The 16473-nt window shown below is 43.9% G+C and overlaps 1 protein-coding gene across 1 annotated transcript in view; it reads left to right on the top strand.

Annotated features, from left to right (window-relative positions):
- The first annotated feature begins 5829 nt into the window (after positions 1–5829).
- ANXA5 (annexin A5) overlaps positions 5830–16473 on the top strand; it is a 29893-nt gene continuing 19249 nt past the window's right edge. Inside the window, exons 1-2 of the mRNA XM_069978542.1 lie at positions 5830–5931; positions 8766–8794. Of these exons, the coding sequence (XP_069834643.1) occupies positions 8792–8794 (3 nt within the window). The 5' untranslated portion in view covers positions 5830–5931; positions 8766–8791. The remainder of the gene's footprint in view (positions 5932–8765; positions 8795–16473) is intronic.

Raw genomic sequence — 16473 nt, 5'->3', positions numbered from 1 at the left:
AAGTACTGATTGAAGTTTTCCATAGCATCTGATGTTTAAAGGGTTTTCCAGGAAAAAAAAAAACAACTGATGCCAGCAGTACACAGGGAATGGAGCTGTAAATAGTTGGCTCCATTCCCGGATAGTGCATCCTCAGCTTCTATTGAAGTGACTAGGAGCTATGACGGAAGTGCCCTAGCATCCCAGCTACTCGGGCAACGGGGCCGACTGCTTCTGGCTTCATTCTCGATGTACTTGGAGTGCCAAAAAGCTTGTTTTTCCCCCCTGCAATATTTGATTACAGGGCAATTGGAAAGCTATGAATGACGTTCCATGAAGTTGTCCGTGATCATGGGAATTTTTATTCCCCATTGCTTTCTATTGGGCTTTTCACACAGTTCGTTTTTTCACGGATCCGTTCTGTGAAAAAATAGGACAAGTCATGCCTTGGACAAGATCACAGCACGGATTTCCCCCTAGAGGTCTATGAGATCCGTGTTTTTCACGTATTGTACGGATCTGACATCTGTGCACATCCGTGAAACACTGAAACACTGATGTGATGTAATCCATGCAGCCTAAAAAGCTTTAAACAGATCCTTGAAAAACGGACACGGATGCAAAACATACAAAACGGATAGCTTTTCACGGATCACGGAGGTAGGTAACAGACTTCATCAACGGACCTTGAAAATCCCTGAATGGGAATGCAGCCTAATTGTTATATAGAAGATTTCCTGAACATGAACTGTTTTCCCCATCTTAGTTATCCCCTACACACAGGATTGGGGGTAACTATATGATTGCAGGGGATCCGACCAGTGGGAGCGCCAGCAAATGAATGGAGCAGAAGTGCACAGCGTTCCATTTTAAAGTGACTCTGTACCCACAATCTGTCCCCCCAAAACACTTGTACCTTCGGATAGCTGCTTTTAATCCAAGATCTGTCCTGGGGTCCGTTCAGCAGGTGATGCAGTTATTGTTCTAAAAAACAACTTTTAAACTTGCAGCCCTGTGTCAAACTGGCATGGCCTAGAGTATCTGTGCATTAGGCTGGCACACCCTCTCTGTCCCTCCTCCCCGCCCTCCTCATGATTAGGAATGCCCCAGGCAGGATTTCTCCTATTCATCAGCTGTGTGAGCACGGCACATGGGCAGGATCGTTAAGGCACCTGTGTAGTGTTCACTGCAGAGGAATAGGAAAAATCCTGCCAGTGGCATTCCTAGTGATGAGAGGGTGGGGAGGAGGGACGGAGGGGTGGTGCAAAGTTAGGGCACAGATATTCTAGGCTACGGCTGTTTGACACAGGGCTGCAAACTGTTTAAAAGTTGTTTTTTAGGACAATAACTGCATCACCTGCTAAACGGACCCCAGGACAGATCTTGGATGAAAAGCCGCTATCTGACGGTACAAGCGGTTTGGGGGGGACAGAGTCGCTTTAATGGCAGACTTGTGCCCCACTCGCCGTCCGGGTAAGCAGTGGAAGAGGTCGTGTGTTACAAGGCAGGGGGGAGGGGTGCGTCCTCCTCCTGCATCGGATTATCATGTTTTTGCAAACGGGTAAACCATAGCAGAAATCTACACCTGCTCAAGAGCCCCCACCCCCGGCAGGTGAAGGTGCCACTGGATTTAATGAAAAGAGCAGATGCACACTGCTTTGAGTTGACAAATGGAGGTTGCAGGACCTGCAGCTTTCAAGCATTTATTTTCTGGGGATAGGTCATATATGCCCAATAACAATAAGACTCACATCCACTAAGGCACGTATATTAAATATTTGGAGTTTTTGTTGCATGGAGTTTTCTTTGTTCATATATTTTAAGCCTCGTTGATGATGTGCACCCTGCAATGTTGTCTCTTAAAGAGGTTGTTCACCAGTATTTTTTTCTTTCAAATCAACTGTTGCCAGAAAGTGCCAGAGATTTGTAATGTACTTCTACTTTAAAAAAAAATCTCAAGTCTTCCAGTACTTATCAGCTGCTGTATGTCCTGCAGGAAGTGGTGTTTTCTTTCCTGTCTGGAGAGCAGGAAAGGTTTTCTAAAGGAAATTGCTGCTGCTCTGGGCAGTTCCTGACATGGACAGAGGTGGCAGCAGAGAGCATTGTGTCAGACTGGAAAAAAATGCACCACTTCCTGCAGGGCGTACAGCAACTGATAAGTACTGGAAGACTTGAGATTTTTGTAATAGAAGTAAATTACAAATCTCTGGCACTGTATGGCACTAGTTGATTTCAAAGGAAAATTTTTTTATTAAACAACCCCTGTAACTGTCTGGGCTTTACATCATGGTTTTCATAATTTAAAGACAATGGGGGAGATTTATCAAACATGGTGTAAAGTGAAACTGGCTCAGTTGCCCCTAGCAACCAATCAGATTCCACCTTTCATTTTCCAAAGAGTCTGTGAGGAATGAAAGGTGGAATCTGATTGGTTGCTAGGGGCAACTGAGCCAGTTTCACTTTACACCATGTTTGATAAATCTCCCCCATTGTTTACATCAAAAACTTGAATAACCTGAATAATAAATGTGCGTAGCCCAGGCCTTAGATGCAGTTTCTGAACATGGATAACTTTTATGCACAGGTGTAACAGGTCAGGGTAGAACAGACTCAAATTGGTGCCTGAGGGTGATTATTTCATACCTGTTATGTACATTATGCACGTCAGGAATGTAGTAATTCATAAGCACCTGATCTACATGCAAGGTGCATTCTTCTAATGGTGCGTTTACACGGAACGATTATCGTTCGAATTTTCGCAATAACGATCGCATTTGAACGATAATCGGCTCGTGTAAACACAGCAAACGATCAGGCATAGAGTGAGAAATCGTTCATTTTGATCTTTCAACATGTTCTCAAATTATCGTTGGTCGTTCACAAAAAATTCGCAGATCGCTTCATGTAAAGAGTCTCACCGATTCACCCAAGTGATGGCAATAACGATTTTTCTAACAAATTTTCTAATGATTTTTTCTAACGATTTATTCGTCTAAACGCTGATCGTTATAAAAAAGAAATTGTTGCTTCAAAATCGTTAAACGATCGATTGGGCGAATTATTGATTTGTGTAAACAGACCATAATGCTACGTTTACACGAAACGATTATTGGGCGAATTTTCGCGATAACGATTGAATTTGAACGATAATCGTACGTGTAAATGCGGCGAATGATCGAAAAATCGTTCATTTTAATCTTTTAACATGTTCATAAATCGTCGTTCACCGATCGCAAAAAATTTGCCGATGGCTCCGTGTAAACAGTCGTGGCGCGATAGTCTGGCCGCCCGCCGCCCCGCCCCCCGCTCATCCGCAGCCCGGCCCCCCGCTCATCCGCAGCCTCTTGCGCCGGCTCGATCGCCACCCCCGCCGCTCTGATCGACACCCCGCAGCCCTGATCGCCTCTCCCGCCGCCGCTCCAATCGCCACCCCCGCCGCCACCGCTCCGATCGCCCCCCCCCCCATCCGCCGCCGCTCCGATCGCCCCCACCGCCGCCACTCCGATCGCCCCCACCCCGGCTGCCAAGAACATACGTTACCTGCTCCCCGGCTCCCCTCTTCAGCGCACTGATTGGCTGAAGAGATGAGCCGGGAATTTCAAAGGGCTCCTCTTCAGCCAATCAGTGCTCCTCTTCAGCACTGATTGGCTGAAGGGGAGCCGTTTGAAATTCCCGGCTCATCTCTTCAGCCAATCAATGCAAGGCAGCACTGATTGGCTGAAGGGGAGCCGGGAATTTCAAACGGCTCAAAATGCATCCTTTTTTTAACGTACACAAAAACGTAGCTGACCTAAAAAAAAAAAACTGATCCGTTTTGATTTTTTATTCTGAAAGTCAGTGGAAAAGTGGATCAAAACGGATGCACACAATTGTATCCAAAAAAACTGATTGCAAAAACGTAGTGTGAACCCAGCCTAAGGCGGAAAAAAAAGTTGGCCAGGTGTCTATGGGATCCCGTCCGGAGCAAATACACATAGTATACGCTCCGACCGGGACCCCTAACGGTGCCGCAAACAACTGACGTGTCAGTTTTCTTCGGCCACTATTCAGTGAATAGCGGCCCTAGGAAACCCTGTCAGTGCACACTATGAGGCGAGCGGCTCTGGCTGCTTTCTTGCTGTGGGGAGTTCTGATGCGGGCGTGCGCTGATGGGCCCGCATCAGAACTCTGCAGCAGGAAAGATCATCCAGCTGGTACTGCAGTACCGGCCAGGATGATCTTTGCAGAGACCGGGCGCTCCTTGACTCTGCCGGGTCACAGAACGGCTGGTCTCTTACGCCATGTGTACATGGCCTAATACTGGATATTTAATATCGTACGTGTGGGTATGGAGAGGTGTGCACTTTTATAGGGGGTGGGGCTTTTGAACTTTTTTTTTTTCTTCCCTAATACTTATTTATCGTTCAGTATATTTGTTTATAAACATCCTCTGATCCAAGTGCTGTCTCTGGGAGGTTTTTGTTTCAGATCCAGATGACAGCACCCAGACCCAAAGATTGGTGTTGCGCGGATCTGTCAAAATGTTCATGTTCGGCAGCGTTATCCTTACCCGCACACTCGGTATTTCATCCCCGCAGATGCGGAAGTTTGATGCAGCCCTAGGGAGTCCTGGAAAAGATGGATACAGCCATAGGCAGCTATATTGACTGGCACACTGTCAGGAAGTGGTTAAAGCTTCCCATAGCAGATGATGGACTATTTTGGAGTTGGCTTCTTTCTACATTTCCTGTATTTTACACATATTCTATATAAAGGAATGACGCACCCATTACAGCAGATACATTGAGGTGAAGGAGTGAGGCAGGGCCAGTGAGTCACAGTCAGAGTTTCTCCTGTGGTTTTAGTCATTTTACTGAGGGTGAACCTCCCGAAAAAGAATGTACCGGAATACCGGAGTACTGGAGCAGGGGCACTCAGGGGGGGGGGGTCTTTACATTTAGAACTGGGGAAGGAGGGGGTTGCTGGGCATGGGGGCAGCTGGGGGTGACTGGGGCACAATGGGGGCAGCAGGGGGTGAATGGAGCAGACTGGGTGTGATTAGGGCAGACGGAGCAGCTGGGACAGACTGGGAACAACTGAGAGTTACTGTGTTAGCTGGGGGGGGGGTGACTGGGTATATCGTCCTCTCACCCTGGCACATATACTCTCTTCCCAGCTGCTCGCACAGGGAGGTCCCTGGTCTCTGAAGAGGGAGAAGGCCGTAGGAACCGTGGGATGGGGTGATGGCGTCGCTGTGGGTGCTGGAGCTGTATAGCATAACACCCCCACAGACCTCACTGACCATTTTATTAAAAAAAAACCCAAAACACCAGAACGCTGGTCATCGACCTAGTCCACCGAATCCGACACAATCCTCATTTTGATTATTACACAGAGCGATAATCGGCCGGATAGGGCTGATTCGGCCGATTATCGTTCCGTGTAATAGTACCCTTAGGGGCCTAGGGCTTTTGTGGTGGTGATTTTCACTGTCAACATCTAGTTAATATTTTGGAATTTAATAGGTTGCAAAAACAACATGAAACAGTTCTGGGGATGTGTTAATTTTTAGACGTTCCCTACAATAACATAAGCAGTGTGTATTGGACGCCATAACCGCTCTGTTTCTCAGTTATAATCGACTTCCTTATGTGAATCTATTGTTCAGGAAGCAGCAGCCTGTTGCTGCATGAACATGAATATAAAACAACAGACGTGTATAGAAGAGAGCGGCCTCAGCCAGGCAAACCGACAAACAAAAACTGACCAATGTTACTTAAATGGTTAAATAGGAATGGATTTTTTTTTTTTTTTTTATGTGTCTGGCTGAGGAGGGAGGGCAGTGGTAGTGATGTAGGGTGTGTCAGGGAGGGATCACTTCTCTTCCAGCCTGGGCTCTGCCTGTCTCTCCTTGCTTTCAGCACTCTCTGCTTTCAGGAGCATCTCCCTGAGTGTTACCTGGCGTACACCGCAGTGAGTATGCTTTTACGTCTATAGTGTCCGTGTACTGATGGTCGTCTACATAGGTGGGCACTTTAGGTGGAATTTTGCAGTGATAAAGTATCCGTGTCATGGATATAAACAGTAAGGCTGCACAATAGTAGTTGTGGAGCTTGGAACTGATCCAAACAGGTTGGGTTACAGGTAACACGCTTGGATATTTGGTGTCAGGAGGAGTCGTGAAAGCTAATGCTGCCTTGCGGTGTTATATAACCTGGCTTTGTGGTTATCTGGTACACTGGGGCACTAATACTGGCGTTCTGCCCTCCAGATTGGGAATACATCTTCCTTTGTATAAACTCTATAAGCTTTAGAATTTGGTTTAATTCAGCAAAAAAAAAAAAAAAAAATTTTTAAAATCAACTGGTGGCAGAGATTTGTAATTTACTTCTATTAGAAAATCTAAATTCTTCCAGTACTTATCAGCTGCTTTATGTCCTGCAGGAAGTGGTGTATTCTTTCCAGTCTGACACAGTGTTTTTTGCTGCCACCTCTGTTCATGTCAGGAACTGTCCAGAGCAGTTAAAAATCCCCATGAAAACCTCTCTTCTCCAGAATGGAAAGAATACACCACTTCCTGTAGGACATACAGCAGCTGATAAGTACTGGAAGACTTGAGATTTTTTTTTATAGAAGTAAATTACAAATCTCTGGAACTTTCTAGCACCAGTTTTTTTTTTTTTTCTGAATTACCCCTTTAAGTCTTGGGGACTGTGAATCCAGAGAGTGGCCATATTTGCCTCCGTATGTCCCTGTGACTCTTTCCTGTATCCATAGATGATTGTATGTATAAACACTGCCCCTCGCCCCCTTGCTGAGATGTGGTTTCCAAGCTGTAACCACACTTGGTATGTTAAGTAGTTAGTGTGCTTTTCGGGTATATTTGCACGCAATAGTGATTCCTATTGCCATTTATCTGGATGAGTTTGATACTGTAGCATATATGCATGTGCACACCAACATATGTGCAATATGTAAAAAAACAACAAAAAAAAAAAAACTTATGTTTTCCCTAGAATTTTAATGCAATTGGCAAAAATGTATCAAAACCAGCATGTGCGAAAGTATTGTATCTTATATTATTGCTATGTATAAATTGCCAGAGACATTTTAAAGGGGTTATCCAGCGCTACAAAAACATGGCCACTTTTTCCCCCTCTCTTGTCTCCAGCTTGGGCGGGGTTTTCAAACTCAATTCCATTGAAGTAAAGGAGCTTAATTGCAAACCACACCTGAACTGGAGACAAGGGGGGAAGTGGCCATGTTTTTTGTAGTGCTGGAAAACCCCTTTTAAGACCTCCACCCACTTCTACAATGAATGGGCAAAAAGCTCTGCTGTGCTGCTGTGAGAAAGCTGAAGTGAGCGTTATATGGGGGTTACACGGACTTTACCAATACCAGTGGTTGCAATACCACAAACAACCTGTGCACAAGTGTGGTGCTGTCTATTTTGAAAGAAGCCTGTACATCGCTTTGTGTTTTTTATATTAAAGTGACTGTACCACCAGGCCCAGGCTGAAGCACTGGAGACAGGCCGACCCACCCTTAGTGGGAGGAAACCCTAGCCCCTCCTAAGGGAGTCACGTCATGGAGGGGCTGGAGTTTCTTCCCACTGGTGGTGGGTCGGCCGCCTCCATACTTCAGCCTGGGCCTGGTGGTACAGTCACTTTTACAGACTGATGCCCATACTGTGGACCTTTTTTTTTTTTTTTTTTTTTTTTTTTTTTTTTTTTTCCTTTTATAACCAGTCTCTCCTCTGTGACTCCCCGCGTCAGAGAGGGGAGGGGGTTTTGTCACACTAGGGGCTGGCCCCTACCCAGTGCTTCATGCCGAGCTAGTGCTCAGGAATAGACTGGCACCGTGTACGAGAACTGGGTAGCAGTCCAAAAAAAGGATGGTGCCTGGCACTGGTCTGGTCATGTCAAACCTAGACAGACCCTTTATGAATGATATTGTATATACACCTGGACTATCCTTGACAACTATGACACATATATAGGTCATACACCATGGTCGTGGCCGGTGGTTGTTCCATCGGTCACAGCCATTATCCACCATGTCGTATCAGGTATTATAATGCCAGTAGCAGTGACTAATATTCAGTGTGAGTTTCCCATAAACTGCATTTATTTGCATGGGAAAACAATCCAGATTTTAATTACAAGTCTATGGAGAAAACGGATAATGAGGATGACACGGACACTTATCCAGCTAACAGGTGTAAGACTGAGTAGACTCTTTGTAGGAGTCGTATTACTGTAATAGAATGTCACCTGAAGACAATATGGTGGCTGTAGTGACTACCCAGGTGCAGAGGGGGTGGGATTGGGCTCCACTTGTGCCAAAAAACTCTGCTGCTGTATATCCGCTGCTTCCCTGATATTATCTGAGAAGTTTCCTGTATTTGTGTGCATTGTCTCACAGCTGATCCTATGCTAGAAATTTAGGATTTAAAGGGGTTATCCAGCGCTACAAAAACATGGGCACTTTTCCCCCTCTCTTGTCTTCAGTTCAGGTGTGCTTTGCAATTTAAGCTCCATTTACTTCAATGGAACTAAGTTTTAAATCCCACCCAATCTGGAGACAAGAGCGGGGGGAAAAGTGGCCATGTTTTTGTAGCGCTGGATAACCCTTTTAAGACATTGATGGGGAACCTTCAGCCCTCCAGCTGTTGCAAAACAATTCCCATCATGCCTGGACAGCCGCATGATGGGAGTTGTAGTTTTTCAACGGCTGTAGGGCCTAGGTTCCCCATCCCAACAGCACAGCAGATTTTCTTCTAACCTCTCCTATTTGTTTCTCTGCAGCTCCAGAAAAAAACACCAGCAGCAAAATGGTAAGTTACCGCTACTTTGTTACTAATGGTGAATGTGAATCAGATGGGTGTGTGCATTGCTCGGATACAATGGTTTAAGTCATGAATATACAGTATAGTGTAAATATTTGATGCCTCCTTGAGTCTTAATACTTTAGTCTTAGGCTGGTTTCACACAGGCTAAAATGTTTGTATAAACCCGGCGGCCTGATGTTAGCTATAAGTCAATGGAATTTTATGAAATGCCGTACTTGATGTTTGTTCTCTGCGGCAGTTTTTCCACAAACACAGTATGGTGGTTTGGGGTTGGCTTTTTTTTTTTTTTTTTTTTCCTGCAAATGGTCGTGTTTAGGCCCTATTACACAGCCTGATTCAGCTGATTATCACTCCGTGTAATAAAGACAATGATCAGCAGATCATCGGCTGATTGTTTCTTTAGGTCTAGATTTAACCCCTTAAGGTCAAAGCCAATTTTCGTTTTTGCACTTTTGCTTTTTCCACTTTATGTTTAAAAGGCCATAGAACTTGCATTTTTTCACCTAGAGACCCACATGAGCCCTTTTTTTGTTTTTTTGCGAAACCAATTGTACTTTGCAATGACAGGCATTATTTTTCCATAACATATGCTGCAAAACCAGAAAAAAATCATTTGTGCTGTCAAATTGAAAAGAAAAAGGGAATTTTTTGCATTTACGCGCATTTCTGTCGCTAAGGGGTTAAAATCATTGTAATACTGGTGCACGGCGGACGATTGAACAAACAAGTAATATATTTCCTCTCCTGCGCTCTGCATGCGTCCCGGCGCTGCAGCTTCAGATCTGCCTGTTTCAGCTGACAGGCCGTTCAGCCAGTCACTGACTGCAGCGGACCCAGCCAGTGAGTGGCTGAGTGGCCTGTCAGCTGAGACAGGCAGATCTGAAGCTGCAGCCGCGGCACTGGGGAGCAGGCAGAAGGGAGAAGACTGGCGCAAGGACAGGTAATGTATTAACTGTTTGGGCTAGGGCTGCACGGACATTGCTAATGATGTCCGTGCAGCCCTTGCTAAACAATTATGGGGCTGTGTAATAGGCCCATGTAATAGTACCCTTTCTCTCACATAGAGTTCAATAGATTTTCTTCTGTTTGTCCCAAAAAATTCAAAGCGTAAAAAAAAAAGTCATTCACACTTAAAGTCAAAGATAATCTTTGGCAGTTTTTCTTCCCCTTTTTTTTTTTTTTTTTTTTTTAATTTTTTTTTTTTTTTTCCAAATTTTTTTAAGAGGCAAGCAAAAAAACACAAACTGTGTCTGGGAGCAATCTCAAGAAAAGGTTCACACAATGCAGAGTTCTTGCAGATTTTGTTTGCTTCAGGCTATGTTCACACAAAAGCAGATGATCTGTGCTGTAATGTATTATATACAGTGTATGAGCTGTCAGTTCCTCACTGACAGCTCATGTGATCGGACTCCTGTGCAGGAGCCAGATCGGTTACTAAAGCCAGCAACTTAGAAGCACCGGCTGGCATCTGGGTTGCTATGGCTATCCCAGAGCTGCAATCGCTCGCACGGCTCCAACGAGTGAAGAAGGGAGCCGATCTCCCTCCTAGTCTTCATAGACAGCTGCGCTGGCCCTGACCGTGGTGTCTATGGAGTTAACTACCTGGAGAGGAGTGTGGCTCCTGTGTATTATGGAGGTGGTCTTCCCTAGAAGCATGGCTCTGTAATACAGTATCTGAAAGAACAGCTCATGAGGGATTCATCTTGAATTCTATATGGACAAAAGAGAAAACATCCGCATAAACCAAAGACAGACAGGTCTACAGGAGGGCCCCATAGACTGTGTGTGCTGTAGTAAACCATGAGCCATTGTGAGAGTCCCCAGCACCTTCTCCTGCCCCACAAGTCTCTCTGATAGATCTCTCACTATTTGGAAGAGATCAATCAATCAAGGCTGGTGGGCAGGGAGAAGACACTAGGGACCGCCCCAATCACTTGTGGTTCAGGAACCCTGAAAATGATGACAGGTCCCTCTAAATTCCCATTGTGGTGGACAACCACACCTCCCAGACTTTTTCAAATTAAAAAACGTATAAGGAGATATAGACGAATCTAACCTGCTGATATGTCCCTATTGCACAGGAGATGCCGAGGAGGAAGGGATGACTCTTACCTTCCTCCTCAGCGCTGTTCTGGTGCAGTTAGCCGTGTGCTCCATGGTCAGGTGAGACCATTAGCAGCACTGCCAGTCTCCCTAGCGCCCATCTGGCCCGCTCCATTCATTATCCGGAGGCAGATCGGCGCTATGGGGGCAGACAATGCTCCTAACGTTCTCACCACCCTTGGGAGACACGACTAACTGCATTGGAGCGGCGCCAAGGAGGAAGGTAAGAGACATACCATACTCCTCAGCGTCTCCTGTACAATAGGGACATATCAGCAGGTTAGATTTATCTAACCTGCTGATAGTTTTTCTTTAGGGTGGTATTTCACATGCCGATAGGGGCCCGATCAACAATGTAAACGGGCGCCGATCTGCTAGATCAATGCTCATTTACTGGGCCTATTCCACGGCCCGATAATCATTTAGAAAGGGCTGCAGGGACATCGTTACCGATGTCCTTGCAGCCCTTGTTAAACAATATACATTACCTCACCAGGCTGCAGGTCTTCTCCTGCGCTTCTTCTCCTTGGGTCCTGCGCACAGCAGCAGCTTCGGAGCGGCCTGTCTGAGCTAATAGACCGCTCAGCCAATCACTGTCCGTGGCGGTCCCGGCCTGTGATTGGCTGAGTAATCTGTCAGTTCAGACAGGCCGCTCCGAAGCTGCTGCTGTGTGTGGGACCCGGGGAGAAGAAGCGCAGGAGAAGACCTGCAGCCTGGTGAGGTAATGTACGGTTTGTTAAATCGTCGGTCGCCCGCCGCGCATCGCTATTCCGCTGATTGTTCTCTCTATTCCACGGAGCGATAATCGGACGAATCGGGCCGATTATCGCTCCGTGGAATAGGCCCCTTAATAATAAGAATACTGAGGATGAAACTAAAATGTTGGACTGTTTTTCCCCTCTGAAGAAGTAAAGAATTCACAGTCCTCTGTTTGACAGTCTCCTAGATAACATCTCCCATCTTAGTTCTATAACTTGGTATCATAACCACATGATTTCCTCCTGCCTACGAGACACCCGAGAGCTCCACAAGTGTTGACATAGTCTTTTCCTCTTTACAGTTATTTTTCTTCTCCAAAGTGAATCCACCCAATAAAAAAAAAAGTAAAAGAGGCTGAGCTCGGGAACTAGGCCAATGTTCCTGGTCATATGAGAGGCGCTGGCTGTGATGAGTAACCCCCTCCATGCTTGTGTCTATAGAAACGTTACCGCAGCCGAGCCTTCCCCATTGCCTGTGTAAATAAAGCGAGGAGGGGAATGCATGGCCTGCTTTCAGAGAGAAATACTGCATGACTGTACAATGGGATCTGTTACTGTGTATTAGTTTTATTGGAATTCTTGATGATGAATCAGGGAGGTTCATGCAAATAAACCTGGAAGCTGAAATTATATGAATTTCCAGAAACAGAGCGATGCCTGTACAAGGGTTGTGCCTGGTTATTGCACCTCGGTCGGGGCTGATCTTTGTAATTTTACTTACTAAACCAAATCATAAATATGATCCTGGCTGTGACCTCTGACATACGGACATACATATATAGTGCACTGGTTATCTTGTATTTAGAACCCAGTTACCAGGCACAACATATTATTAGACACGGTAAAAGCAGACCGCAAGAACCTAGTCCTGGCTATTCACAACAACGTCAACACAAAGCAGGGAGGTAGGGAACCTTGGCTCTCCAGCTGTTGTAGAACTACAACTCCCATCATGCCTGGACAGCCAAAGTTAAAGCAGCGGGACTGGCCGCCAGACTCCTGCCGGAAGGCATGGAAAATCTACTATGATTACTCTGCATAAAAAACAAGTAATCCTTGATCCAGCAGGAAGTTGTGAATAGAATTAATAAAAAGCTGTGTTTAAAACTCTTGAAACAAGATTAAAAAAAAAAAAAAAAAAATCACATTTCACATTAAAAAAAAATAAATCATAACTCTTAAACATGTTTTCTCCGTTTTCTTGTTATATTTTATTCCCCTGACGCAAGTGTCTTCCCTACAGAAACAAGGGCAGAAGCAAGTTTGCTGGTGGTTGTTGGTAGAATACTGTAATTAGGTTGGAGGACTCTCCCTTGTAGTAATATCATATTATCAGTGGCTACTAGTTCATGCTATATGATACCTTAATTGCATTTCCAAGGCAGGGAGGATGTGAGTTGTGTTTTTTTTATTTTTTTATTTTTTTTATTTTTATTTTAGTAAAGCCATTGAGTCAGAGTCATTTTCCAGGGTGGGTGGTTTCTGTTGCTATTTTGGTCGGTAATTGTCCAGATCTCTGTAATATTTTCTCCTGTTACTATGGGACTATGTCAGTGACTGGGAATCTCTAGAGTACTTATCCAGCAATTGTTTGTTCTCCACTAATACATACAAATGGGCCTTGGAACACATTATGTTTTACACAAATTTATCTGCTTTCTACAGTGAATATACAGTATTCAACTGAGCGCCAGATGGTGGCACAAATATTATGTATGAAAATTATTTTTTAAATCCAATTTTATTTATTTTAGATGATAAAAACAAAGACAAACAATTCCATACCCATTGTACAATTTATACAACTAAGACGTCCTACAAAGACTGCTATAACAATATTCAGTACAATGTTGTTCCCAAAACACACAAGAATTTTATTTATATATATATATATAATATAATATAAATAAATATATATATTATATAATATAAATAAATATATATATTATATAATATAAATAAATAAATATAAAATTGTCTGGGTACCTACCAACGTTCCTAGTAATTTCCATACCCAAATAGTCAAAGGAATCAACAACTTGTTTTAATCCATTCCGATTTAACTAATCTCCTGACTCTGATCCCAGGTCCATTATTGTGAATTTGTAGCAATTTATTTGGAAGCCAGATACCTGGCCAAAAATGGTAAATTCTTCTCATATTCTGGGCAGCGTATGACATGGGTCCCAGACAAAAAGGAGTATGTTGTCCGCATACATAACAATCTTTTCCCTATCACCCCCAACTCCAAAACCACAAATAACATCTTGTTGGATCAAACTAGACAGTGGTTCCAGGGCAAAAAGTAGGGGGAGACTGGGGACAGCCCTGTCTAGTACCCCGGAGTAAAGCAAAGTTGTCCATAAGAGGCCCATTGATCAAGAGACGAGCAACAACTGATTGTAATTAATGAACTGGTAGCCACATCCATTCTTCCTGAGGACTTTTCAGAGGAACCTCCACTCCGTCTTGTCAAACGCCTTGACTGCGTCAATAGACAAGATGGTGCAAGGGGCCTCTGATTCCATCTGAACGATTGTGGCCTTGGGCATTGAGTTGGGCGCAGGATTCATTAACCAATTCAGGGATGATTGGAAGAATAGCTGAGCTATAGCGTTTTTAACCCTCAAAGGGGATTCCATCGGGTCCTGAGGCTGACCCATTAGGGAGGGACCTCAAGACCTGCTGTAAATGAATGAAAATTAATATAATGCAGGAAGATGGTGGTAATGTAGCTACTGGATCTATTGTGCCCATTATACTGTAAAGTTATGACACCAATGTGAAGGCAACCTTAGTAACAATAAGCCACTTCAGTCCAAGACGAGACAAGTCTTATATTTATAGCTGGCATAAGGTAAGAGAACCAGTAAAATGCCCAGCACCCCACACACAGGTTCCATGGCCTCACATAGGAGAAATGCATACTGGTGCTGGTCTCCTTTCTTGTGGGATTGTGTAAACCGCAGAAAAGCAACTTTAACTGCACCTTTAACTTAATATGCCATCCAGTCACAGGGAAATAAGTGGCTTTCATTCATGCTTGCCACACCCTCCTTCCTCTTAGGGGGCATTCACACGTTCCATGCATGTTGCATACATACGGACAATGTGCTACAGAATGAGATTTGTTGCTCTTTCGGGAATGGCATTTTGGGATTGTGAAATAGAAGGGTAAAAAAAAACATTTTGATCAGGGTAACCTGGGTCTCTTCACCATAAGGCAGGTTGGTGGGCCCATATTTTATGATAGATTCATGAGATTCTTTTACAAGACTTTTTCATGTTTCTTTTTCCATCGACAGTGGAGAGTGTAGAGACATGTGCAGCACCCCATGATTGGTAAACAATTGGGGGGGTTGGGTACTTGTAGACTTGCTCTAGAGCCCATCTTCAGCGAGAGGAGAAGTACAGCTTAGCTGATCATTTTCTCCATTTTCTCCATTTATTCTTGCTGCTGGTGGGAATAAGAGCCACTTGTGCTTTTGAATCCTGGAAAATAACTGTATATGTTTAGAAATGGACAGAACAAAGTCACTAGAAGACTATATTAGGTCCATTGAACTCAATGGACTTGGCACTGGTATGCTAAGGTAGAGGTCATCTTACCTTTCTGTCAGTATGCCAACATATCCCCTGAATGTATTATACCATGTTACTAGCATTTTTTTGACCTTCTATGCATAAAGGATTTGCTTTCACCACGATAAACCAGAGGGATCACATCCCAGAAACACATCTGGATTTAATGTTACTATAGTAGACTACACCCATAAGTGGAATTAATGAATGTGATAGTGCTTTACTTTAACACACAGAAGACTAGTTGCCTATTTCCATAAACATAGATTATCATTTGTTAGTGTTAAGTATTGGCTCATTGCCTCCTGTTTATACTGTACATATTGTCTGTGTCCAGAACTCTGTAACCAAATGTTCCTCTCGGAGGTCTAACTAGAATTCTATGGGCCCCAAGGAAAATTCTATATATGCCCCCCCCCATCCCAAACCATGACAGAATAGGAAATGATTTTAGCGAACAATTAGCGATAATTTTAGGTTCAGCTTAAAAGATGTGATTGATGACACACAAGACACATGGAACGATTATCGTTTAAATTTGACGATGTAACAATCTTTTGCATGATAATTGTAATAATAAGAGAACATCAAGTCCTGAAACATTGAGCAGATGGACATGTGCATGCAAAAGTTTAGAGAAGGTCGCGTTAAGTTCACCTGTAATGCTGCTTTCACACATGGCAGTCTTTTTGGAGAACTGTCAGTGCAGTTTTTGTTTCAAAATCAGAAGTGGATTCAACAGGAAAGAGGAGTACAAGTCTTCTCTTTTATATTTTCCGGTTTTGGCACACAAACTGCACCGGTAATCCCCCCCCCCCCCAAAAAAAAACAAAAAAAAAAAACAAAACAAAAACTGCTAGGTGCAAAACCAGCATATGGGTACAAACACACACGGCTTATACGCTGCGTATTTACTGCGATACGCAGCAGATTAGATCTAAATAACTGAACACAGTATCAAATCTGCTGCGTATCTGCTGTGTGTGTTTGTACCCTAAAGGTTAGAGTGCATTGTAAGTTCATCCTGAAATCTCACCTGCTAGCCATGTATCTCTAACCTTTTGTGAGTAGTGTACGGGGTGTGTGTTGGGTTCCACCCTTATTTCCTAATCTGACTTCACAGTTGCATTGAGCTTGGAGCTTCTCTTTTTTTTTTTTTTTTTTTTTTTTTTTTTTTTTTGCTATTTCACACACAGGATAAGGCTGGAGTGATGATGCAAT

The sequence above is a fragment of the Dendropsophus ebraccatus genome, chromosome 7, assembly GCF_027789765.1.
Source record: "Dendropsophus ebraccatus isolate aDenEbr1 chromosome 7, aDenEbr1.pat, whole genome shotgun sequence".
Lineage (NCBI taxonomy): Eukaryota > Metazoa > Chordata > Amphibia > Anura > Hylidae > Dendropsophus > Dendropsophus ebraccatus.
The sequence above is the reverse complement of the archived record's forward strand: the minus strand, read 5'-3'. Positions and strand labels throughout refer to the sequence as shown.